This window comes from Centroberyx gerrardi, chromosome 15 (genome assembly GCF_048128805.1).
Source record: "Centroberyx gerrardi isolate f3 chromosome 15, fCenGer3.hap1.cur.20231027, whole genome shotgun sequence".
Classification (NCBI taxonomy): Eukaryota; Metazoa; Chordata; class Actinopteri; order Beryciformes; family Berycidae; genus Centroberyx; species Centroberyx gerrardi.
Genome location: NC_136011.1, coordinates 20,963,398 through 20,988,525, shown reverse-complemented (window position 1 = coordinate 20,988,525; position 25,128 = coordinate 20,963,398). Strand labels below are relative to the sequence as shown.

The following is a 25,128-nucleotide window of genomic DNA, read 5'->3' as shown; positions in this document are numbered from 1 at the left end:
GCAGTAGCAATTGGGCAATACAAAAATATGGCTTGCTGCAATCTACACCAGTGCAGAAATGTTCATAGATGTGGACTGCAATCACCTGTTACCACCACAATGGGTACACGCTACTTCCGTACACTCTTGTCATTCGAGACATCGCAATGCATCGCCGACATAATCGTGTTGGGTTTTCCGTTACAAACTCATCGTGCGCATGTCTGGGTTTGATTATTTTGGTCTGGCATTGCTTTCGACGTCACCACAGCGGGTTTTGTTTAGGAATTCCTGCACGTGCATGTGTACTTATCCGCTGTCACCAGTGAAATAGCTTCGTGTTTTAGATGTAACGTTATGGATTTGAAGAAGATACATAAACATCACCAACTGGAATATAATGCTTGTTTGCCAAATGAAACGTGTAGGAATTACAGTCCTGGATATGACTGCTAGCTGTTGTCACTGATATAACACATTACTAACGTTAGCAAGTTAATGACCTAAGTAATATCTACCGTTAGCTAGTGTTCTTAATGGCCGTTCTCTCTTCTCTTTGTCCGTTTACTCGTTTCGTTAAACCAACTCGGTTACGATTTTGGGAGCTCGCTGCTTGTAAACGGACACCATGGCTGTCCTTGTCCGCCCCTCGTTGTTACACGTCGGTAAGGGTGTTAACGATGTTGTTTTTCACCTTCAGCTTGGTGTAAGTTTACATGACCGTTAAACTATGTCGTTGGTAACGTTAGGTAGGTCATGTATTATGTAGATCTGTTTCTAGTTACCAGCCTGACAAAACTAGGCTTGTAGGAGCACAGATAAGGGCACGGAGCGGATATAGTGGCGAAATTGAGCTTTAGTAGAAAGCTAATTTGGCTCAGAGTACACTGACACAGTAGTCAGCTTCATCCTGCAGGAGTACACAGCACAGAATGACATTAGACATCCACAATTTCCTACCAAGAATTGCTATTACTGTGTAATGCGTTCATAGCCTTCCCCAACAATGTTGTCCATACATACTCACTGTCTCTTTCATTACAGTTACAATTTAGGCATTTACTGTAGATAATACTCTTGTCTAGAGTGACTTAAGGGTTCAGGGCCTTGCTCAAGGACCCTTCAACAGGACACATGGATCTTGATGTACACAACATTGGCTGTTGCAAGGATTGAACCTGGAACCTCCTAGGTACTGTCTCATAAAGTCTTTCCATCAATTATAAAGTCTTGTTTTATTCCAGGGCACTTCAAACTCAGCAGTTGAGAGCCTCAGCCCTGGACTTGAGAGGTACAAGGACCTGCAGAAGTATTTCAACAGGAGACTGAGGGCAACATACAGCAGGTTCTCTGACATACCTGATAATTCAGTGGTAAGGCTGGCCTTCTGCTTTGGGTTTAAACCATTTCATTACCATAATTTCAGTATTACCTGAGGAGGTATTGTGTATAAAGATAACAGCAGCCCAGTTTGATGTTATGACCCATCCCAGAGCGCTAAGTGTTCAAACAACAATATTTGTCAGGTCAGGGACACGGTGTGCATTTCTCTGTGGGATGGGCAGCGAGGCTCAAATGACAGCCATCTGGGGAGTTCCATCTTTAGGCACTTGTCTATTGCAGATACAGTGAAATTCCACTTTATTGGTATAATTCAATATGATTTCTCTTGCCTCAGGTCTGTGGACATCACCATGTGTACTTTGTTGAAGGTGATGGCATCTACAGAATGGACAGTAGACAGAGTAAGCACAAAATGTCTCAATTCATAGTATTCCCATGATGTCACATGCATTTCCTACCAATATGGCGCTTTACAATACACACAGCTCATTGGCTGTGTTTGTCATTTGATTGTAATCACCTGTTCATTTATTACAATCACCTGTTATTTTCTTACCAAGCTGGCCGTGTGGTGATGTAACAGAATACTATGAATAGTTGGACTGTCTACCCCCAATTTATCTTGTTTAAACCCTACTGTAGCATGGGTACACAGAACTCTTGCTAAAGGGAAATAACACTCAATTTAAGTGTTCACATATATTGTCTCTAAGTCTCTAGCAGTGAAATTAATAACTGTTAACATTAATTCTCTGAAAGCCAGAAACTCAAGAACTGAGTTTATGTTTTTACGTTTACATTAATTAATATATTAATGTTAAAAGCATGTTTGAACACTTATAATTGAATATGTACCTTTAAGGTAGCTACACAACAGTCAAATCCCAGTCCCATATCATCATGTGATGTAATTACAGGTGTTAAATTGCAGCACCTTTTCCCGATGTAGCTTTATATCCATATTTACATCTATGACTTTTCATGCATTCCATCATTAGGAAAACTCACATTCCCAATTTAGTTAATGACTGTTTCCTCTCCCTATGTTTAGGTGAACCTGAACCAGAGCAGGTGCTAGATCTGGGACAGTGCTCTGCAGGGGACGAGGAGAGAGAAGTAAAGAAGGACAGGAGAAAGGAGAAGGTGGAGTGGACCGTCCAGAGAGTGCGTCTGTCCCCACAGGAGAAGCACCTTGCTGCCACACTGAAGACTTGTCATCGAGAAGAGCCCAGGTCAATAGAATAGAACACAATAGAATCACACATGTTGTGCGAAATTTGCTTTGTAAATAAAGCTGGATTCTTCGGAAGAAATTATTATTTGGTGGTAATATTTTTCTTTGATTACCAAATTTGATATGACAACAGTTTCCTGATCAATGAATGGATGATTGTGTTGAAACTGTCCAGGTGTGTGGTGGTGAGGCTAAGAGGAGGAGCCTCCCGTCCTCTGGATCCCCCACAGGTCATACTCACACTGGAAAATGTCTTCAGTTTTGGTAAGTTTTACACTATTTACACTTGTATTAAATGTGGTTGGTTTCTCACATCTGGCTCCAAACAAAGCTCTACCCAAAGTATGTCTTTTGTGAAATCTACAACAGCTAGAACCTGGCTTTGAAGCCTCTTGCTGGAGGTGGCAGGCCATTGCTAGATTTAATTCTCTCTTCAGTGAAAAGTTTCTTTGAGGCTCTGCAAAGCCCACATTTTTGGTTTGAATACTACCAAAGACCAAAAATCACATTCTCAGTGGCTGACAAATAAAGCAATGGCTAAAGTAGACTAAGTTGAAGACCCAGAGCCAGTGTTTGAATAGCACTTTCCTAGACTACTGAAAGACAGGCCTACACTACATACAGCTAACTGGAAATCTTTCCAACACCGTACCAGAAGTTCTGTTCGTTTGATTGGACCCATTGTACCACTGACGGATAATCTGTGTTGGAAAAAAGATGCAAAGAAATTTAGAAATGTTGATTTGGGGGACATTGGGTGCCACAAATAATTAATAATCCCTGTTTAGAATACTAGTGGAAACTAGGCTAATGTATCCTCTCTCTGTGTGTGTGTGTGTGTGTGTGTGTGTGTGTGTGTGTGCATGCATGCACAGAGTGGGCCACAGACGATGTCCTGCTTTACACCACTCTGGAGGGTCTGCGCTGCAGCAGAGTCTTTCATCTGGACCTAAATTCCACTGGAACCAGAATAACGTCCGTGCTCGAGGAAACACAGCCTGAGTAAGTGTTTGGATGGGTGGGGGACAGGTGTGTCTATAGCTGTGAGTTCCACAAGTCTTCATACATACAGTATAATTTGAAAAGTTGCACATATCAGGATGTATTGATGACCCTCACAAAACAGAAGATTTGTTTTAGGATTATGATAATGTGTTTAAGGGTTACAGTTTACAGTTTTACAGAGTTTGTTTGTTGCCTGTCTGTCCTCTCTCTCCCTCTTGCTTTTTCTCTCCCTCCCGCATCTGCACTCTCTCCTCTCACACCAACTCCAATTTGAACACCAACGCCAATATCTCCCCAGTGTGTTTGTGGAGGTTGCCCTTTCCAGAGACCGACATATACTGACCATCAACTGCAACAGCAAGACCAGTTCGGAGGTGTGGCTTATTGACGTAACCACACCCAATTTAGAACCCTTCCTGGTGCAGCCACGTCTACCAGAACTCTTGTACCATGTCGAGCACTGGAGGGGATGGCTGATTATACTGGCCAATACAGGCTCTGGACAAGAGTACCAGGTAGAGTGTGTATATATAAACGCATACACACATATAGCAGTTGGGTTACTTGTTAAGCCCCGGACAGACCAGACGCAGAATATAGAGGCAGAGTCCATGAAAAAGATAGATGGTATAAAGTTAATAGTTGGTCCATAGGAGCAACTTGAATCTTGTACACATGTGGGACCATGGCAGCTCACAGAGTACCAAATTTGAAAGAGATGAAAGTTTTTTCCAAAGCAGCAATGTATATAAATGTGGCTATCCTCCCATCTCTTCTCTCACCTAGGTGCTGAAGGCCCCTCTCTCAGGGCCGTCCATGGTCTCCTGGGTGCCTTTGTATTCCCCTGGCCCTGGTATCGCAGTCAGAGACATGGAGGTGGTGGGGGACCACTGTGTGTTGGTTGCCAGAGTGCCAACCGGTGAACTTGTTCTGACAGTGGTCCCACTAGCCCACCCCAAGAAGTCATACACTGTACAGGTCAGTAGGATATAAAACTCTCTTAAATTGTTTCTTGCTTATTTGCATGCATTCTCCCTTCTTTCTTGTTTTCATTTTTGTCCCTTGCTTCCTTTCTTTCTTGCTCTTATTTTTGCCTTTCTATTGCCCTTTTTTTTTTTTCTTTTCATCTTTCTCTGTCTCTCGCTTTCATGTATTCATTCCTTATACCCTATTTCCACACTCATTCCCTAGCTCCCTTCCTGGGCCTGTGCCATTGAAACAAAGAGACCAGGCCTGGCAGACCACCACAGTGTGTTAGAGTTCCTGATCTCATCTCCGGTGCACCCCCCAGTGCCCTACCGTCTATACCCCAAGGACAGGCTCCTTTTATTGGGCACAGAAGAAGATGGCACCTCCCCAGAGAACCAGGGTAATTATATCACCACACGCTTGGAGGCCCGCAGCCAGGTAAGAACACTTGACACATAAGACACATGCACACAAACTGAAAAGGTATCTGTGGGGAGGTAGGCATTGTGTCTATTGTAGAGTCTCAAGTGTCCACTGGTAATAATCTGTTGACAGCTAGCCACCAGAGACAGAAGACTCCAACAATATAGGCAGTGTCTGTCTCTCTTTTGCTCTTCCATGCTCTCTTAGACACCACATCATATACATATATACACACACAGGCACAAGTAATGCAGTTTGCAATTACAAACTTTGCTTTAAAGATTTTTTAAAGATTTTTTTTAAGATTTAAAATTTAGTAGCCTCTCTTTCATCATGCCTCCAAACCAGTCTCCCTGCCTCTCCTCCTCTGTAGGACAATACCTTGGTGCCAGTGACTGTGTTCCATGCAGTACCTGTGGAGTGTCTGAAGGAAGCGCCACTACTGGTCCATGTCTATGGAGCTTATGGCAGGGATCTTAACATGGAGTTCTGCCCAGAGAGAAGGCTACTGATGGAGCAGGGTTGGGCTCTAGCGTACTGCCACATCAGGTAACACATTACCTCACCAACAGCATGAAAAATAACCTAAATTACTTGGCAGGTTAGCTGGTGGCATGAGGCATATGTAAGTGCTATCTGCATACTATGCTGGGGACTGTTTCTCTTATATATCCCTTGCGGGCAGGCATTTATAGCGATATTGTGTGGTGTAATGTGTGATTGTGAATGAGTATGTATTGATGTTGTGATGCAGGAAGCTACAGGTGCATTTTTAGATTCCCTCTAAGTCTGTGGGGGCTGAGTCTTGAGTCTGGAATTCAACCTTTACCTTGTGTTATGTGTGTTCAGCTGCATCTGTCTTCTCTGTCTTTCCGCCTCCCAGGGGCGGAGGAGAACGGGGTCTGTCCTGGCAGAGACAGGCTCGTGTGGAGGGGAAGCAGAGAGGAGTGGAGGACCTCCTCGCCTGTCTCCATCACCTCTTCACCTTGGGAGTCTCCTCTCCTTCGCGCACCGCCCTCACCTCCTGCAGTGCTGGGGCCGTGCCGGTGGGGGCGCTGTGCAACACACACCCACACCTGATGCAGGCTGTCACACTGCAGGTGAGAAGATGAATCAAGGAAAGCTTTATTTATATAGCACCTTTTTAAAACCAGAGTTACAAAGTGCTTCACAAAAACATAAAAGAAAAACAAGCAACAAAGACAAAATGAACAGTACAGAGAGAATAAAAACAAAACATAACAAACAAGCAACAAAGACAATATGAGCAGTACAGACAGAATAAAACAAAACATAAACAAGCAACAAAGACAAAATGTGAGAGGTAAAGTAGTGAAAGTGAGAGTAAGCAAATAAGAGAATCTGTGTATGTGAGAGGTAGAGCTTGAATTATAGTCTATACAGCACCTCGTATAAAGTGATACTTCATTGATCCCTATAGGGACATTCTCTTTCGTCCGGATTCAGTGTCTTGCTCAAGGACACTTCAGCAGAGCAGATGCCTGCCAATACAGGGCTTAAACCCAGGTCATCCGGTTGAAGGGTCGTCTCCCTACTCATAAAACACACACACACACACACACACAGACATCCTGATCCATCTCTCCCTGTGTTTAGGCTCCTTTCCTGGATGTGTTGGGAACTATGGAGGATCCCATGCTGCCTCTAACTGTGGAGGAGAGAGAGGAATGGGGGGACCCCCTAACAAACCCACAGCACAGACTCACCATCGCCTCCTACTGTCCCCTTCACAACATTACTCCTCAGGTATGGAGAGGCAGACAACAAAGGGGAAAAATACACCTGCACAACACCAGTGGACAACCATTAATTCAGACTAAGTTGAAGACCCAGAGCCAGTGTTTGAATAGCACTTTACTAGACTACACTACACTAGGTCTACACTACATACAGCTAACTGGAAATCTTTCCAACACAGTACCAGAAGTTCTGTTTGTTTGATTGGACCCATTGTACCACTGACGGATAATCTGTGTTGGAAAAAAGATGCAAAGAATCTTAGAAATGTTGATTTGGGGGACATTGGGTGCCACAAATAATTAATAATCCCTGTTTAGAATACTAGTGGAAACTAGGCTAATGTATCCTCTGTGTGTGTGTGTGTGTGTGTGGGTGTGTGTGTGTGTGTGTGTGTTTGTTTGTGTGAAACAGCGCTACCCCTCCATGCTGCTGACAGCCTACAGTGGCGATGCCAGGGTGCCCCTGGCAGGGGTCCTCAAGTACACTGAGCAGCTGAAGAAAGCCATTCATACACACTTCACCATTCATCCTGTAAAAGGCAAGTACACACAAACCCTGTCTCTCACACACACACACATGCAGACACACTGACACACACCAGAGGTTCTGCAGGGGTACAGCGGGGGTTCAGCATTACCATTAAGTTTGTTGATGGTGTAGATGTGTATGTGTGCAACCATGCAAGCCAGTGTATATATGTGTGTGTGTGTGTGTATGTCTCTCTATGTATGTATGTGTGTCTATGTGTGTGTGAGTGAGAGACATAGTATGTGTGCATTCCAGTGTGCATTTCTGTACTTGCTCCACATTCTTTTTGATATAATTTCCCCATAAGCAGAGGCTTTAATAGGTCAGGGTCAACTCCCAATAGTAGTGTCAGTGTGCATGCCTAGAGAGCCAGCAGTAATGGGCTTCTGTGAGTCTGTCTTTCTGTCTAGGGGAAGTGGTAACAGCATTAGAAGTTCAAGACCAAAGAAGTACAGCATAGGTCACCTTGTAGCATAGTGTGTATATGTGTGTGCGTCAGCGAATTGCTCTGATTTTCCCCCCTGACGGCGATTTCTAGACGGGCTCTTTCTCCCTCTCACTTATAATCTCCCTCCACCACATTGGTTGTACTCCGCTTTACACCCCTCTCTCATGCACTGCCTTCACTCTCCTCGTTTCAAATGCGCACATTATCTCTCTCCCTCTCTTTCTCCCTCTCTTACTTTTCTGTTGTTCATACACACATACACTAGGCAGTTAAAAGTGTGTGTATGTCTCCCTAATCTCTCTCTGCTCTCCGGAGCCTTTGATAAAGTGCTGATGGCACATAGACACGTGCGGGCGGGTGGGCAGGCCCATTAGCATGGTAAAGAGATAGTGTATCAGAGCGAGAGAGATTAGACGCCACAGACTGGGAGCTGTCAAGGTCAAGACCGCACTTGTGAAACAGCCCGTACCACAGAGACGGGGTGGGGGGGGGAGAGAGGGAGGGAGGAGTGGGGGGGATAATATGGAGGAGGTTGAGAGGAAGGGAGGGCAATATCAGATGGGAGCATGAATGAATGAAAGAAGAGTAAAGATAGACTGGGGAGAGTGAGAGTGAGAGAAAGGATTTGGGGCGATAGGATAGAGAGAGAAAGGGGAACAGAGAAAGTGGGCAAACAGTGAGATAAGAGAAATGTCCGAGGGAAGTTTTAAAGATCAGACCTTTTCCTCTCATTTTCCCTTCCTCCTCCCTCCCTCTCTCACTCTCTCTCTTCCTCTTTCTGTTAGAATGTGAACCAGCACCAAACGTGGTTCTGAATGTCCAGCCTGGAGCAAATCACCTCGGACCAGAAGACTTTGAGCTGATGTTGGAGGAGGTAACTGACTCTCCTGCAAGCGTGTAATAATGTCCTATAGGGATCTGTCACTTTGGAAGAGCATTTTCAATTTTTAAGCATACATGCCTGAGCAGGTGTTCATGAACTGTCCATCACTATTACTGTCTTCTCTAAGGACCAGCAGTCACCACAACTCACTTGCCTTCATTTTAAAAATCTTAAAATGGTACTTTCTAATTCATCTACAAACAAGGCAAAATACAAGGCAAAATAGACACAGGTAGCCTTATTTAATTCAGGGTCCTTTTTCTCAAGGGGTAATTTTTGGAGATGCACATGCTGAAAAGGGAAAATGTTCTTAAGTAAAATTTTGTTTTAAAGCCCCAATGTGGAATTTTTCCACATTTCCACTATATAAATTACAGGTATAAATGCTTGTACTCATCCTTTTACAGCTTAAAATGTAGGTGTACTGTCCCCCAATGGTTACTTACTAAAATTAAGTTGCCAGTCTACAAATAAAAATGTAAACAAATTTCTTATTGCTTTAAAACCCATTCAAAATTGTTGTTAATTAACTATTTTGTGGCCCTTTTTATTAAGAGCTGTATCTGTGATCTGGTGGAATGAATCTTTCGCATTCCCCTTTGGATACCTGTTTTGTTCACATTTGAAATAAGGACTTTGCATTTCATGCCCTCAAAATACAGTTTACCTAACAGCAAACAATAAAATAATGGCAAAAAATATAGATTCATATTAATATTTCAGACAGTACTCTTAGTCAACTTCTTACTGCAGCAGTGTTCTTCAGTCAAATCCACTTAGTTTTTTCAAAGTGTTTATTTTTAAATAATGTGCAATCTAGTGACCATCACAGTAAACTGAGAAGATTGTGGCATAAATTCTGTAGCTGATGGGCTTTTTTTTTTTTGCTTTTCAGGTCACTACTATGCTATTTTGCAACTACATCTCTTTAAAATGACTATCAAATAAAAAAAAAAAGGTCACTGTTTACCTAAGTACATATTGTCAAAGTAGGCAAAAAAAAAAATAGACAGGCAACTCAGATCTCTAAAGATAATCCTGACAAAATCTCAGCTGTTTTCTCTGTGTGGAGAGGACTAACACTAGTACAAGTATATGTCTTACATTCCATCCAGTGATCAGTTAACAAGAGGCAATGACGGCCACAATAAAACCTCCACTCCAGCACCATAACGTAGCTTTATTGTCTTATAAACCTATAAACCTTCATGGACTCTGCCATTGCTCAGTCACATTATAGAAATCCACAGCATTATGTTGTAGTTCGGAAACCATTTCAACTTTGTAATAGTAATAACACTCTTGCCAGGGTTGAGTTCAGTTCACTGAATTAAGTTTTAAATTTGAATCAGAGTAACTAAAAAATCATAAAAGTAGAAGTCTAAATCATTTCTCAACAGATCAAATATAAAAAAAAACATGGTGTACTGTAATATCAAAGGTTTTGCATATTGAATTGACTCCAACCCACGGCAGTTTTGAGAGAGTAAAATGTGTGGTTAAAGTGTCCAGACTGACAGGCTTGTCCTGTGTCTCCTCTCCCCAACACAGTCTGCCCTCCAGCTAGCCTTCCTCTACACAGAACTCGGTCTGGACCCTCCTCGGCCTCGACGCAACAGGAAGAGGTAGCATGGATGCAGTCGGGGATCGAACCCCAATCACCCAAACATTTACAGACAACCACTACTACATATGACATATACATTTATATCATATGATACATATTATATGATATATATCCGTTGATATGGGTGAATACTGAAGAAAAATCTTGGATTAATTGATTGCTACTGTGAAGCTGTAATAATTTGATACCATGGTCCTCTCATACTAGCATTTATAAAGTATGTCCAAGGCCCCCAGATAGCAGGCCTTCTCAGAGACATAGCACTGCGTGGGGTGGTTGGGATTAAACCGGATGTGGGTGGAGTACTGGATCACTAAACCTTCTCCTGCTGCTGTCTGGATGCGAGACTTATGCACCACCTTCCCATCGTTCACCCGGTCGGTGCTCATCAGCACCATCAACTGGTCTGGTAACTCGCTAACGGAGGAGAGATCTGTGACAGCAGTTTCTTTGCCAAAGTTGAGGACTATGAGGAAAGCCCGGTTAAGCCCGCCCAGCTCTCGGAGGAAGGAGAAGACGTTGGTGTCGGCGTGAACGTAGCAGAACCAGCCACGGTGAAGCGGGAGCTCTGACTGACGCAGAGTGTTCAGGAAACGGTACTGGGCCAGAACAGAACCTTCATCTTTCTTCTGGGCCTAAAGGAGGAAGAGCAGCAAGGGGACAGATGATAAAAAAGCTGTTTTGTTTGGCTGGATACAAACAACAACAAAAAATCTGATCATCATAGCAATAGTTGATCTTTTAATTGCAAGCTAAACATGGAATAAAAAAACTTAGTTAAATAGGTAAAATTAATTGTGTTTTTTATTTGAGTTCAGTAGGCAGATACAGCAAAAATGCAAGGCACCCAATTAATTATTTTAACGCTCTGAACAGACTACTGGAAAAATAATGCCACCCCTGCAGACATTAAGAGGGATCCAAATAAGCCTTCTAAACTCAGGCATCGTAGCTACTGTACATATTGGTACAGTTTGTGGAGCCATGCAAGCCGAGACATTGTTAACAGCAGAGATAAGTACAGTTCAGCACCACAGAGTGAAAACCGCATCAGTGTGTTTGTCTGACTCAACAGATGTGTCACTTCCTGACAGCTTTTTCCTCCATTCATTCACCACAACCTGCACTTCACTATTCTCTTTGTACAACGCACCTGGTGCACCACCACAACAAATGCTATTTAACATGTAACTTAACAAGATGCCCATCAGCTCTCTAGTTTTGAGCAACCCTGTGGATTGTGATTGGTTGAATAAATACAAACATTTATTTTCACCTGACAAAAGCATCAGCCAGACTTTTCTCCTGTGTCGGATTAGCACTAAAACAGAGTCTATAGAGAGTTTGGTTAGGTGAAACTGTGTGTAGTGCACATACCTCCACATTGACAGTGCTGTAGTCAGGGTGTACAGGCAACCAGGTGATGTTGGTTTTGTTGTTGAAGCCCGCATTCACTTCACCACTCCACTGCATTGGAGACCGCTGGGGGTCCCGACTGGCACTCTGCAGCGAGAGGAGAGGATTTAGCCTGGCCCTTATGCTGCTTCTGACATAGAACATTTTGACATTGAATGTACAGTATATGTGTACACTTTAGTGCATATTTGCATAAATTGTATGTCTAGCACGCTCTCGCACTATAGTTTAGTCTACTGTCACAGTACATCTTGTCTGCACTATATGTGAATATTTGAGTGTGTTTCAGTATATGTATTGTACTGACTGCATTGTATTTGCCAGCAGGGTCCTGTATCTGACTCTGTGTAACATTGATGTTCTCCATGCCGATCTCCTCGCCGTAGTAGGTGGTGGCCGTGCCCGGAAGTGTCAGCAGCAGCATGTTGATGACACGCACGTAATTCTGACCAGCACTGGAGGCAATTCGAGGCTTGTCATGGTTCCCTACCTGATGATGGCGTGGAGGGGAGGGAGAGAGGGTGAGGAGGTAAAAAAGCAAGAGGAGGTGGGAAGGAGAGAGTGAGATGAGTTGGGAGGGTAAGAGAAAGGGTGAAGTGGATGTGTAGGGGTTGGGGAAGAAATGGAGGTCAGAAAGAGGGAGATAAGCTAGGTAGGTTGAGAAATTAAGAGAGAAACTTGAGGGGTTAATCATAAAACTCACCGGCAGAGTTAGAGTGACATGAAGGGCTGATACTGTCACAGAGGAGTGTTTCCTTTTCTGTTTTTTGGGGCCTTTTTTTTATTGGACAGTTGAAAGTGGAGAGAGACAGGAAAGGCAATATGCAACAAAGGTCCCAGGCCATAGACCACCGAGACTCACCACCCAGTTGGGCCATTGTCCCTTGGGCATGTTGGCCATCCAGAGGTGGACCAGCTGTTGAACCCACAAGCCGCTGGTATTCTGGGGCAGGTCTAGCAGGTAAAAGTTAAAGGGGAAGTCACTCTCTTTAACCAGTGGGGTGCTGTAGTACATCATGGTCTTGTCCACCTCGTGGTAATCATATGATTCTGTCACCATGAACCTAGAAGTGGGGCAAGAGCTTATGTTATGTATGGAGTTTATATGCAAACTGCTCCACAGCTATAAATGCCAACCTTCAACCATGGGGACAGGTAGCACAGGTGATGTATACTGACTTCTGTTTCACATGGAAAGTAAAGCTCTCCAAATCATTTCAAACTCATCTAAGCTTTTTAGCTTATCGTATAGAGAATTTTGTGGAAGCGTCCCTGCTGGGAATCGAACAGAGTTCTCACAATCAGTCTGCAATCTCACTCCCTGTGGCACATTTTCACCCACATGACCAAAAGTGCTGAACAGAGTGACTGACCGACCAACATTGCAATCCTTGGAGCCACTGCTGTCACGGGGCTAATAATATTACAAAATCTGATGATATTAAATCTCAATGATGCTTTGGTGCATCAGTGATACGATTAAATGTTTCCAAATTTGCATTTGAGGTGCATTGAGGTGCACACATACCTGTATCTGCCAGGCTCGCGGCTGTAGATGTCCATCTCTGCCCTCCATTCCCTCAGCAGGTCATGCAACCCCAGCTGACTGGTGGTGTAGTCGTGGTGCAGGTCCCACTCCGAAGTTATAGACTCCTAGAGTGTTAGGAATGCAAAATAATATGGCTATTACTGGTCAGGTTTTCAGTCACAGTAGCTGACTGGTGGTACAACTGTGATGGAAGTCCCAGTCTGAGATTATAGCATCCTACAAAGTTTTAGGAATATTACATAAAATAACCATTAGTGGGGATATTATAAGGTTTGTGGTTTCTGGATTGAATGCTACAACAGTCAGTAAACTATTCAACCATTCAACAAAAATCCTAAAACAGATAGGCCTAGTTGCAGTCCTCTATTCTGACTGACTGAATCTCGTTCAAATTCGTCATAAAATATCCACACACCCATGACTGCATAACTGTTAATTTAAGTATTAATGCACAGAAAAAAGCAACTCATAATGGTACTAGAAATATATTGCTTTGCTAACGAATAGCATTTATTTAATAGTATTATTTAATAATTGCTGATATGTTATCACTGTTTTATAAAAGACTAAAAAACTGCATCATGCCTAACAACGGCTCTTGTTTTGTTCTAAAATCGCTACAAAGCACAGCCTCTCATGGCTTACTGCTTAAGTAGAGCAGGCAGTGAGTTTGGGTGGAATGCTGCAGCAGTCAGTAAACCGTTCAGTCAACAGTGAGTAGACCAGTCAGTCAGTCTCAGTATTATAGTGTTATTCAGTAAATCCCAATGACTTGTTAATCCACTAAAATATGCCTCTTTTCTACTAATCTTTCCACTGTGAGAAATAACTTCAGTCTCCATGGAACAAAAACTCCTTCTTATTAAGTTCAGTTCTGCATGAAACAATGTTGCCGTGTGAATAGCAGGAACAGCATTTTCTCAAGCAGGGCACTTAATGAACCCTATCCATCACCCAGAGATAAATGATACATCATGTAAAGTAAAAACTCTCCCACTCACTTGTTGAATGTTTGTTCTACCAACTGCATTGGAAAGTACCGCTTCAGTGGAGCTGCTTCTGCCTACCATACTGCTTTTTTATCTTTATACAATTAAAATATGTACTCTGACATATCACACATTATAATAAGTTAACATTGTATAATTATATAACTCAACATAATAACAGGATCTTTTCAGAGATTATTAACCAAAATGAACCATGATCTCCTGAGCTCAGAGGAAGAAGAGTTGGCAGGTGATGTGAGCACAATAGAGCAGCAGCAGAAGCTTTCGGTCAGCTCAATTGTGTAGTTTGCACCGGAGAAAAAAAAAAAAGACAGACCAACAGGACTGTGACTTCATGACTTTCTGAATGTTGGTTCTTACCTTCTTCACTGGCTCTGCCAAGTTAACTTCAGGTTAACTTCTTCTCATTATATTATTCTTATATAGCCAACTCTTATTATATATTATTAGTATTATTATACATCACATCATTGAAAATCACACAACATGCAAGCCAGGCCTAAAGACTGCCAATAATATGCCTGCTCTGATTGAATCGCCCCAGAATAAAAGATGATAAAAGATGATTTTCACACAATATTGAAATTTGTCTCCAAAAGCAAAATTAAACATCAAATATTGTTTAGTGAACGGCCAACAGTACAACCACAGTATTGGGCAGCTTCCCCAATTAATGTATCAGTGAGTATCTGTGTTTGTCCTCTATATAACCATCCCCCCTGCAACTACTTCAAACATCCAGCTATCCAACATTTAAATGGTGTGCTATATTTGTAAATAGTTGGCACATTGGCACAAAATTGGGCTAAATACGGATTTCTTATGGTTAATTTATCTTACATGTAACCAGTGGCACAACTATCAAGGGTTACAGAATTCCTAGAAGCACCCCTTGGTGCTTATCATTGAAGGTAAATTTGATTCCACCTGAAGCGCCACCTTACATGGAGTGACATGTGATTGGTAGCCCACAATATAACACCTGCTCCGCCATTTGAGATGGATCCATTTCAACTGGCAGATCAGATGAGACAGTCCTTTCCAACTCTGGTGGCCACATGGTGCTCGTGAGTGCAGAATTAGCGGGTTGAGCCAGACCAGAGAACAGCGCTGACTGCTAAGTGCAATGGCTAGTTACTATCGATTACTAAAGCACAACCAGGGCCCATTATAGATCATCTATGGTTCTGAGTCCATCGGGTGTACCTGAGCTAGACTGAACCGAGCGAGGCTAGACATCATGAGGTGTTGAGAGGCAAAACTCACTGGGGGCTTGCTTGGATCGACCTGTGGTTCGTCCCTCAAATGCACAGCCTCAAGGAGGTGCTTCACTGCATCCATGCGGAACCCATCCACTCCCTTTCCCAGCCAGAAACGAATGATGTCCTGAGAAGAGAAGTTGAAAAGAGTTATATGCCTGCAATACAAGAATGAGGCTGCAAGGAGTGCAGGACTATACTCATTAGTACTGCAATGTCAATGTGTCAATGGTTCTTTGTGAAATTGTTTTATTTTCCACCCTTTCCACCAAAAGTGTCTACTGTGTCTTCAGTCTAATACTACAAAGGACCATAGAGAGAGTACAATCATCCTCTGTTGTACTTTGTGCTGTGTGCAGCAGTATAAGACAGACATGGGTTAATCGGCTAAAGGTAATGTGTAACCAATTGTAACCAGAAATAATTATGGATTCCTCAATGACCATGGCTACCTCACAGTGAAGAAAGAAAATGAAACAGATGAGAAGGACAGCACAGAAACAAGAGTGTAGTATGGCTAATTTACTATACATTATACAGTACATGCTTTTAGGAATGAGCCAGTGGCACAGAGATAGCGAGTGCATGTACCATGTTTATAAACCCAGTCTGTAGCATATGAGAAAAAACAGAAAGGGCCTTGAATGAGCGCAGCATGTAATCTTACCATCATCTCTTTGCGGACATGTGGGTTTCTGAAGTTGAGGTCTGGTTGCTCTTTGAGGAACTGGTGCAGGTAGCACTTTCCTCTAACTTCATCATAGGTCCACGACGAGTTCCCAAACACACTCACCTGAGGAGAGAAGACAGGACAAGATGGGAATGAGATGAGGAGAATAGAGAGGTGTCCCCATTCCCCTTTATGTATCTATCTGATGATAATAGAATTAAAGGAAAAGAGCACCTTTACCTTCCCTCCATCCTCCTTGTTAGACAAACTAATCATCCACAGATTGACACTTTCCAACACAACACGCATACACATCAGCTGAGGTTCAGAGACTGACACACAATAACAAAAGCAGACACCAACATGCAGACAGACAAAGACAGCACGTTGTGCATTGAGGAACTATGTACCAACCCAGTTATTAGGCCTTGGTTCAGTTTCGTTGCAGTCGGTCCAGACATAGTAGTCCCTGTAGTGCTCGTCTCCGGCGCGGCTCAGGTTGAACCAGCGGTGCCGGTCACTGGTGTGATTGGGAATGAAATCCATGATCAGTTTCAAGCCTATAGGAGACAGAGAGAGGTTAGAACGACTGGAAGACATACAGATACGCACAGGAAAACAGACAGACTCTTGATGCTGTCATGTTCAGACAGGTCAGACAGAGGAAATGCGATAGTACATTTATCCCCATAGGGAATTTCTATTTTCACGTCTATTTTCCCACCTCCACAGGGAGGTGAGAGGTCAGGATGAGCTACAGAACAGTGTCCCTGGATCCAGTAGGGATTCAGAGTCTAGCTCACGAACACGTCAGCGGGGCAGATGCTTGGGGACACAGGGTCCTTGAACCCAGGACCTTTAAGGACGGTCTTTCCAGCCAATAGGCCACCCCGCTACCCCAAAGGGAGATGCATGATGACCAACTATCACTCCTCCCCCTACCCATGCCAAATATATATATATACACACACACACAGCCATGCTTACAGCCCGCTCCAAACACACACCTTTGTCATGCAATTCAGCCAGGAGTTCGTCAAAGTCCTGCATGGTTCCAAAGAGCGGGTCGATGGCCCTGAAGTCTTCCACATCGTAGCCAAAGTCCCTCATGGGAGAGCGGTAGAAGGGACTGATCCAAACTGACTTGATGTTCAGGTACTGGAAATAATCCAGCTGCTCTTGGATACCTGCCAGAAATAAAACATCAATGAATGAGGGAGAAAGAATATGTGCAATTGTGGGACAGCAAAGTGACTTGTATTAAAAGTGATGCTGTCAAGATTGGAGTCAACTTGTCACACAGACTATTAACCTGTAACAATGGCAGTGAGTGATGCAGATACCTGAAAATGTAATGGCATAGTAGGCATAAATGGCATAGTAGCAACAGAGTAAGTGATAAACTGATTTAATAAGAAAGAATTATCTCTTACCTTTATTTTACCTTGATTAATGAATCAGACCAACTCATATGGCCTAAGTAGGAGTTGTGGGAAAATAACTTTTTATCCATCTAACACTTTTATCATATAGCATCCAGTGGTGCTGTAATTGTTAAAATTTTGAAAAAGAAAACAAGAAATTCAGTGTGCATGTAATGAAAGGAGCATCTTGTGTGTACAGTATGTGTGTGTGTGTGTGTGTGTTAATGATGTATTAATCAAACATCCTTGACCATATATGCATATAGAGGAAATTTTGAATTCCTAATTACTCCATTTAAGACGTGAATAGTTTTTAAGGCCTTAAATTTAGATAATTTAAGGCTTTTTGTAATGATAATAATAATAATAATAAATATAGCCGCCAAGTGGCCATTAGTGGTATCCAAGCCTAATGGGCAAATGATGGTGGTGCTATTCAGCATGACCAAATGTAGTCTGACACACTTTGGGCCCCTTGCAAAAAGGTAGGCCTAAGTGAAGTTTGTATGGTCTAGAATTAAGCATTTAGGAAATATGACTCCCTTCCTGTTTGTGTGTATCAGGCAAATATTCTGTATTTTTTGTTTCTATTAGAAGTCATTGTGTTACATGTTGCTTCTATTATGCCATATTCCTATGCTTGCAATGATTAAGAACAAAATAATTACCTTTCATCTGCAGTTAGCTATTTTCAAATAAGCAAACGACAGCTCAAGGGTAAATGTACATAGATTAGTTATATCGATGGCATACACAAAGGGACTTCAACAAGTCAGTCAGACAAAAAGTCACACATGCACATTTCAACAGTGGGGAGTCAGTCAGTTAGGGACAAAGAGTATTCTTGGCCAAGAAGTTATTTCTAACCAACAGTTCTGCTTGAATTTCTCCAGACCTCCGTTTTGTTTTACACAGAGATGTGTTTATGCGAGATTACTGATTTCCAGATCAGTTTAGGGTATGGCAGAAGAAGAAGAACAAGAAGAAAAACAATAGGGCTGCGGGCTTGAACCCCTAATAACAATAATAATAATAACACTTTTTACTTGGATAGATCATTGTGCTCTCCTAGGAGATCAGTTAATAGAGCATACAGTGTAGTGTATCATCTTACCTTTGAGGTCTCCGACCCCGTCGCCGTCTGAGTCTCTGAAGGAGCGGGGGTAGACCTGGTACACCGGGGAGGCCTGCCACCAGCTCAGGCACCGAGGCGACAGGACGATCACCGTGACCGTCAGCGCCACCAAGGCCAGGGTGCAGGCCATCGTCAGCCAGAACAGGATCTGGCGGGGCACTCGGTACCGGGCTTGGCTGGAGTACAGCAGCAAGACCTCCTTGGGCATCCCGGCGTACGGTTTGATCTGCGTGTACTCAGCGGCGTCCGAGTCCAGGTGCACCCCGGTGGAGTCCCGGTTCTCCTCGCCGGGGTCGTCGGTGGTGGTGGTGGAATCCGCCTCCGGTGGTTGCCCTCCACCTGCCTCCTGGAAGCCCAAGTTTCTGGTGCATTCTCCTAGCTCCATACTCCGCTGCCTTCGGGGCTTTTTTGGAGACTGGTGGCTGATTTAATTAGGTCTAATTTAGGAAAACCACCTGAGAACTAAGTGTGTTTGCTGTTCTTCTGCAGTAAGCTGGAGAGACTCAGAGCGCCAACAGTACACTAAGTAATGTAGCTGCTCTGAGAGGGTCATAGTGCTCACACGGTCATAGTGCTCTCTCACACACACTCCCCACTTTTCTCTCTATCACACACACTTCCCTCCCACTCTCTCTCTCTCTCTCTCTCTCTCTTTCTTTCTCTCTCTCACACACACACACCCTTTCTCACACAGAACAGTGCCACTTGTGGAATGTGGGAAACGGGAGAGTTGGATAGGAATGGTTAGAGATTAGCCTATCTTGTTGCTCCCTTGGCTGGAGCACAGTGGACTTAAGTGGATCTGCTCTACACTGCAACAGAGAGTTTGGAACCAGGGGCACAGCAAAGCCAAATGTTGTCAGGGGGCACAAAGTCACACCAACATGTCCACAGTGCGAATCAATAGAGAACATAGATATTAATATAGTTATTGTGCTATCTCTGGTAGTGCCACTAAAAGGAGGAAGGAAGGGAGAGGAACGATTACCAAGATTTGGTCTATTACAAGAAGAATCATAACAACTAAATATCACAAATCAGAAGCGAATATATATATATGAAATGTTAGATATAAACAAGTAAAAATGTCATCTCCCATGATTGATGCAGGACCCATTGGGCCAATCAATAACAAGTAAACATATTGTAGCACCCCCAGTGAAATGATACGCATCATTTCCCCCAGTTTCATTAAAATCCAATCAGTGGAGTCCAAGATATTGTGTGTGACGGATGGTCAGACTGGAGCCGATCCATGTCGTCCCCCGATTTTCATTTGCTCAATTTGAATGGTCATTTACCAGTACATTTGCCATAATCCAGGGTGAGTATTCATATAGAAGCCCAATTCAGATGTCAAAAGAATGATACTAGCCCACAAGTGGTGACTATAAAGGACATCGTGCAATGCCGTTATAAATCTACTGGACCATCAGACAGCTTATCAACCAGTATGCACATTCTGTTTTAGAAACACCTTATTCAAAGTCTTTTGAAGGCCTGTGCTTTTGTTTTCTGAGCCGAGTAGCGAGCTGGTTTTCTGTGCGAGGCCCTCTTTCTCTCTTGCATGCTCTACCACAAAACAGAACAATGTATTACTGAACATACGCCACAGCTCACAAGACATTTGTGTGATAAATGTGCAGTTTTTGCATCTTGTACTGTTCAACCCAAAGGGTAATGAACAAAGAGCAAGAGCGTTGCAGTCTTGAGAGGAGAAAGCCCAGAGAATAATTAGTGTGTACTAACTAGGCTATATAGAGGGACCATGACACTCAATACATCACTCATTCTGAACTCGTCTTATCTCTTGGAAAAGGGCAGAAAGGGAGGTGGACACTTTGATCTGATGACTCCTCTTATCTGACCTCAGCTCACAAGGTAGTGTGACCCTGCAACACATAGTGTATCATTGTTAACACAGGGCCTCTTACAGAAGTTAAGTAAAGAGCATGTTGTAAATGTAAAACAAAAATGATGCAGTTTATACCACAAGTACTGGCTGCCGGCCAAATAGCTCACGACTAACTTGTTTCCAGCCGGCTACTATTTTAATAGTAATTTTTGTTTTTAATGTGGGCTGCGTCTTATTCTGTTCACAATATTGCTGCTTGCTTCTCTCTCCTGCGTCTACTCAGGAGACTTTAGGCCCATGTCACGAAAACAAAGTGAAACTTTCACTCTCCAAGGCTTGCATCCGACACTGTTTGAGTGTGTGCGAGTGTATACCTTACCACTTTGTTTGTCTACATTGTTAATGATGGGATAAAATTTGATCTCCACGCAGCCAGGCAGCACGGGGAGGAACTTTAGTGCAATGCGAGTCCAAAAGAACCACACCGCGATTTTTTCAGCACGTAATTATTACAATGGAATGATGTTCAATAAAATGGATATTTAACCCTGAAGGCTGAAGAAATGGGAGAAATGCTTGATTTTTCCATTGTATTTATTTAATGTTCACACAGTCGCATCATTGATTTTATTTATTTGTTCTTGGTCATATTCATTTCATCCTTTATTTGAAATTTGATTGGCCCAAATTAGTTTCCCCGGTGATTGTGCGTCTCGCTGTGAAAATGCAAAACATGTTTGTGAAAATGTAGGACATTTCATCAATTTTATGAAACTGTTAATGCAAAACATAAACAAGTCTGATTGAAGCTAATCTTGACCCAGTGCTGTCTTATTGAAAATTAGTGATTTTTTTTTTTTTGTTTAAAGCCTATTCAAAATATTAGATGTTTTCATCTAGAGAAAGTTGTTTTGAGTCCAGCATAATAATACTTATGTTGTGATGTCTGCTACACCTAAAACTGCTGATCCAAGACAATTCTATTGATTAATCCTTCAAATTTTAAGAATAGACTCCTGAAAATGCATGAGAAAGCACTAAAATTGAGCTGGTTAATCTATACCCTTGTGGACCACAGCGAATATGTATTTAGTGAGCAATAATGAGGAAAACATTAAGAGAAACACTATGTGCAATGCTGGATGTCTAACCTATCCCAACAGCACAGTGCACAGAATGTCTTGTGGTCTTGCCACACAATGTACAAACTATGTATTGTGTTTTTGTACTGAACAGTCAGTGCTTATGAAAGGCACATGTTGACATTTCAAGTTCCCTACTGAAAAACAAAAACATGGCAGCGGTTAAACTTAAATCCATCTTTTATTGAAGATTATGTTCACCGTATGGTCTGAAACATCACAATATCATACTGGGAAATTAGAGGGACAGGAAGAAGGGAGGGATGGTGAAAACCCTGGGTGTCTCCTCATCCTTCCTGTGACCCCCCTCGTTGAAGGTGAGGGGGGTAAAGCCCATACATCACTCTCAAACACACACGAGCTTATCATAATCTCATTCTGTCCTCAAAATACAGCACTTCTCATTTTTAAAACGGCTAAAAGCATTGGAATAAATAAAACAATAAATGTGAAACTTAGCATTGTCCTCATACTACATATATCAGTCAATCAATACTTGTGGATATATAAAGAGTGACCAGAGAAGTCAGAGGGGAGTGGCTTAGAGTGCTAGGGTTCATTTCCAACCTGCAAAACCCTGTGAAAACATCAAGAATTTCAGTTGTCTCTTGGCTGCTTCGCCAGTTTGTGGCCATTTCACAACCATTCAGAACAGAACAAGGAACTTGGTTCCAAATCCTAGTTGCCTCCTTCTGGTGTCTTTAAGCCAATATTGAGCCAGCTGGCCCGGAACAAGTGAAAGGTTCAGGAGACAATCTGCTTTGTAAAATTATCTTTTACTTTATGTATCCTGAAATCAAAGCAACGGGTCAGGGGCAGATCATTCAGGCATCACCAAACCTCCTTAGAAAAAGTGAGAAGACTTCCCATGTGACTCAATATTATATTCCACAATCAGAACAATGATCAAGTACAGTCTATTCCAAAACAAAGGGAGCCAAGAGAGCTTTTTTCGTCATTAAATGACCGATGAGAGAGAGTGGTGCTGCAGTGCTGCTTGTATTCAGTCCATGCAGTGGAGTCATAGTGTGGATAATGGTGAATTACATTCAGAAAAATAAACTTTTCTCCCTCCTCCCCTCCGTCAATTCCTCTCCTAGCCCAGTGTCTGATATAGCTTAAACGTAATTCTAAACAAAGGGCTGTGTTCAGCATGGTAGAACCTTACACAATGTTAAAGACAGAAAAGTATGGGGTGCATGAAATATAATGTAGGGGATGATTCCATTTCAGAACAAGATTAAATCAGATGCAGTAAAGATTATTAACCATTGCCTGCTTGGGGGGAAAAAAGAGATACCAATCCCTGTGTGGAATCCACTTTTTAGTTCATACCTCATCCATATCTTTCATACATTTCCACTTCCCAACATTGTGTTTCACCATACTGAACACGCCCATAAAACATTAACCCCACCCGCCCAATACATCTCCCACTCGCACACAAACACACTCTTCCCTCAATCACAAAACATGCACAACTATAAAGAACCCCCCCCCCCCCCCCCCCCCGCCCCTCCCCATTTCCCACCACCACAAAAAAGAAAAATCAATCGTCCCAATAAAAGAATGCAACTGCAAAAAAAGAACTACACATTCAAGTACCTATTTGTCATATGGCACCAAGGGCAAGTGTACCACAAGAACATTAACCAGCCAGCAAGCTCTGTTAGGCCTATTCTCTTTCAATACTGCCACTTCAGAAAGCACAATGAATTTGCCATTGAATGACTGGAAAAAAAAAAAAAACAGGTGTATATTACATATTTGTATATACGTATATAATCTATTGTAAATGTGTCTACTGAAAACATAATACACACGTAATATACGTGCATATATTTTGTCTATATGCGCGTTTGAAAAAGATTGAATAGGAGAAGCTTTGTCTGCCAAGTTTTTGTTTCTGAAGTTTACATGAATATTTACTTCCTGGGTTGACAGAAATGAAATGGACTCCTCGTCGCTAAGAGTCGGACTGTGTTCAAACTGGCTACTAATCATCTTTTCTTAGCAATCTCTTCTTGACTTTCAGGCAAAGTCTCTAAAGGTAGCTGAGGAGAAGTTGAGAATATGTTGCCACTTCTTTGACAATGTGAACACTTCCCTAGGCGTAGGGCCTATTCTCTTCAGTCTTACACTGGCCCTCTTTACCTTCATACAGTGACACAAAAAACCTCCTTCCACTTTTCTCTCCCACTCTACAGTAGCTAGGTGATATTTCATCCTTCCCTTGTCTGTTCTTTCCTACCCATCTGAAATAGGACCATGGCCACAGTACTCTATAACGCAGTATATACCAAAGAAAGATAATAAAACGTAAAAAAAAAAAAAAAAGGGATTATTTTTTCCTAGAAATCGTTTCACTGAAAGAAAAAACAAAAATGCATTAGTTTTACACAGGATATTTGAGAGATAGAAAAGGCAAGTGGTAGCTAGAGTGGGATTGTGTGTGTGCATGTGTTAAAGGATAAGTCCGGCGATTTTGGACCTATATATAATTTTACATACCTGTAGTACTTGGACCCGCAGAGAATATTGACTTACAAGTCAGCTGTCGGTTGAAACAGCGAGCTCTCTTGCCTCTTGCTGCTAACAGTGAGTCCAAACAGGGTTTGTCAAAATATCTCCAAAAAAGCCAGTCTGTGAAAACAATATGGCGGCCAACCAACATATTTATATCCACAGCTCAGAGAGCAGCAGCACCATTTCCACTCAGTGGATAGTCTTCTACCAAACTCTACGTGGCTCCATGTGCAATTGTTTACAATCTGACCTGACCGTCTGCAAAACTAGATCACACCGCCAGTAACGCACTTTCATCCCACAGCAGGCTGTGCTGCAGCAGAGAAAAATAGTTCCATGATTTCCTGAAGTGTGCGTAATGGCAGAAATGTGTCCTAAATCAGAGCTAATTTTAATTTATGTACTTTGTGACTTTTCCGTTTACTCTCAACTCCCCTGTGGAGCCTACAAACGGCTTTTTTGGAGATATTTTGACAAACCTTGTTTGGACTCATTGTTAGCAGCAAGAGGCCTAGCAACACAGCTCACCGTTTCAACCGACAGCTGATTCAGGAGCCAATATTGTCTGCGGGTCTGCAGGTCCAAGTACTACAGGTATGTAACAGACAAATTATATAGGTCAAAAATCGCTGAACTTATTCTTTAAGGAGAGGGGGAAGCAGAGGTGAGGTTGGAATCCCTTTACCCCAATCTCTGTCTTTGGACCGCTGCTGTGTGGGGACAGTATGTGTGTGACACACATTTACTCACACGCACACACGCACACACACGTAACAAACACACATGCGCACATACACACGCACTTTAGGCCACAACAAATACCATGGCTGGGAATTAATATGAAACAAACATAAATCAAAATATATATATCTATATATAAGGATTTTATATATAATTTCTATTTTCTATCTCTTAAACAGTAGGCTGAAAAGCTTATGATT

At 42.5% G+C, this 25,128-nt stretch overlaps 2 protein-coding genes across 2 annotated transcripts; one reads left to right on the top strand and one right to left on the bottom strand.

Annotated features, from left to right (window-relative positions):
- The first annotated feature begins 515 nt into the window (after positions 1 to 515).
- prepl (prolyl endopeptidase like) lies at positions 516 to 10,878 on the top strand. Its single transcript, XM_078288624.1, has 15 exons — positions 516 to 644; positions 1,224 to 1,352; positions 1,658 to 1,724; positions 2,375 to 2,555; positions 2,733 to 2,821; positions 3,433 to 3,559; positions 3,861 to 4,077; positions 4,349 to 4,540; positions 4,754 to 4,969; positions 5,328 to 5,503; positions 5,838 to 6,054; positions 6,572 to 6,721; positions 7,127 to 7,253; positions 8,477 to 8,565; positions 10,126 to 10,878. The coding sequence occupies exons 1-15, from the start codon at positions 516 to 518 to the stop codon at positions 10,201 to 10,203; spliced, it is 2,184 nt and encodes a 727-aa protein (XP_078144750.1). The 3' UTR covers positions 10,204 to 10,878.
- slc3a1 (solute carrier family 3 member 1) lies at positions 10,405 to 23,887 on the bottom strand. The gene is made up of 11 exons (XM_071905083.2): positions 23,801 to 23,887; positions 18,644 to 19,055; positions 17,113 to 17,292; positions 16,520 to 16,665; positions 16,103 to 16,228; positions 15,443 to 15,562; positions 13,146 to 13,270; positions 12,480 to 12,681; positions 11,925 to 12,107; positions 11,579 to 11,704; positions 10,405 to 10,836 (listed from the first exon to the last, which is right to left on the bottom strand). Exons 1-11 carry the CDS (start codon positions 23,885 to 23,887, stop codon positions 10,405 to 10,407), a joined length of 2,139 nt encoding a protein of 712 aa, XP_071761184.2.
- Positions 23,888 to 25,128: the final 1,241 nt, after the last annotated feature.

What these genes read in the sequence shown, in the direction of transcription:
- prepl (XM_078288624.1), top strand. Translation starts at nt 516, where the DNA reads ATGGCCGTTCTCTCTTCTCTTTGTCCGTTTACTCGTTTCGTTAAACCA. An exon ending in CCCCTCGTTGTTACACGTCG is followed by an intron (nt 645 to 1,223) that starts GTAAGGGTGTTA and finishes GTTTTATTCCAG; the next exon opens with GGCACTTCAAACTCAGCAGT. An exon ending in TTCACAACATTACTCCTCAG is followed by an intron (nt 6,722 to 7,126) that starts GTATGGAGAGGC and finishes TGTGTGAAACAG; the next exon opens with CGCTACCCCTCCATGCTGCT.
- slc3a1 (XM_071905083.2), bottom strand. Translation starts at nt 23,887, where the DNA reads ATGAAATATCACCTAGCTACTGTAGAGTGGGAGAGAAAAGTGGAAGGA. An exon ending in TGAAGGTAAAGAGGGCCAGT is followed by an intron (nt 19,056 to 23,800) that starts GTAAGACTGAAG and finishes CCCCGAAGGCAG; the next exon opens with CGGAGTATGGAGCTAGGAGA. An exon ending in AACCAAGGCCTAATAACTGG is followed by an intron (nt 16,229 to 16,519) that starts GTTGGTACATAG and finishes TTCTCTCCTCAG; the next exon opens with GTGAGTGTGTTTGGGAACTC.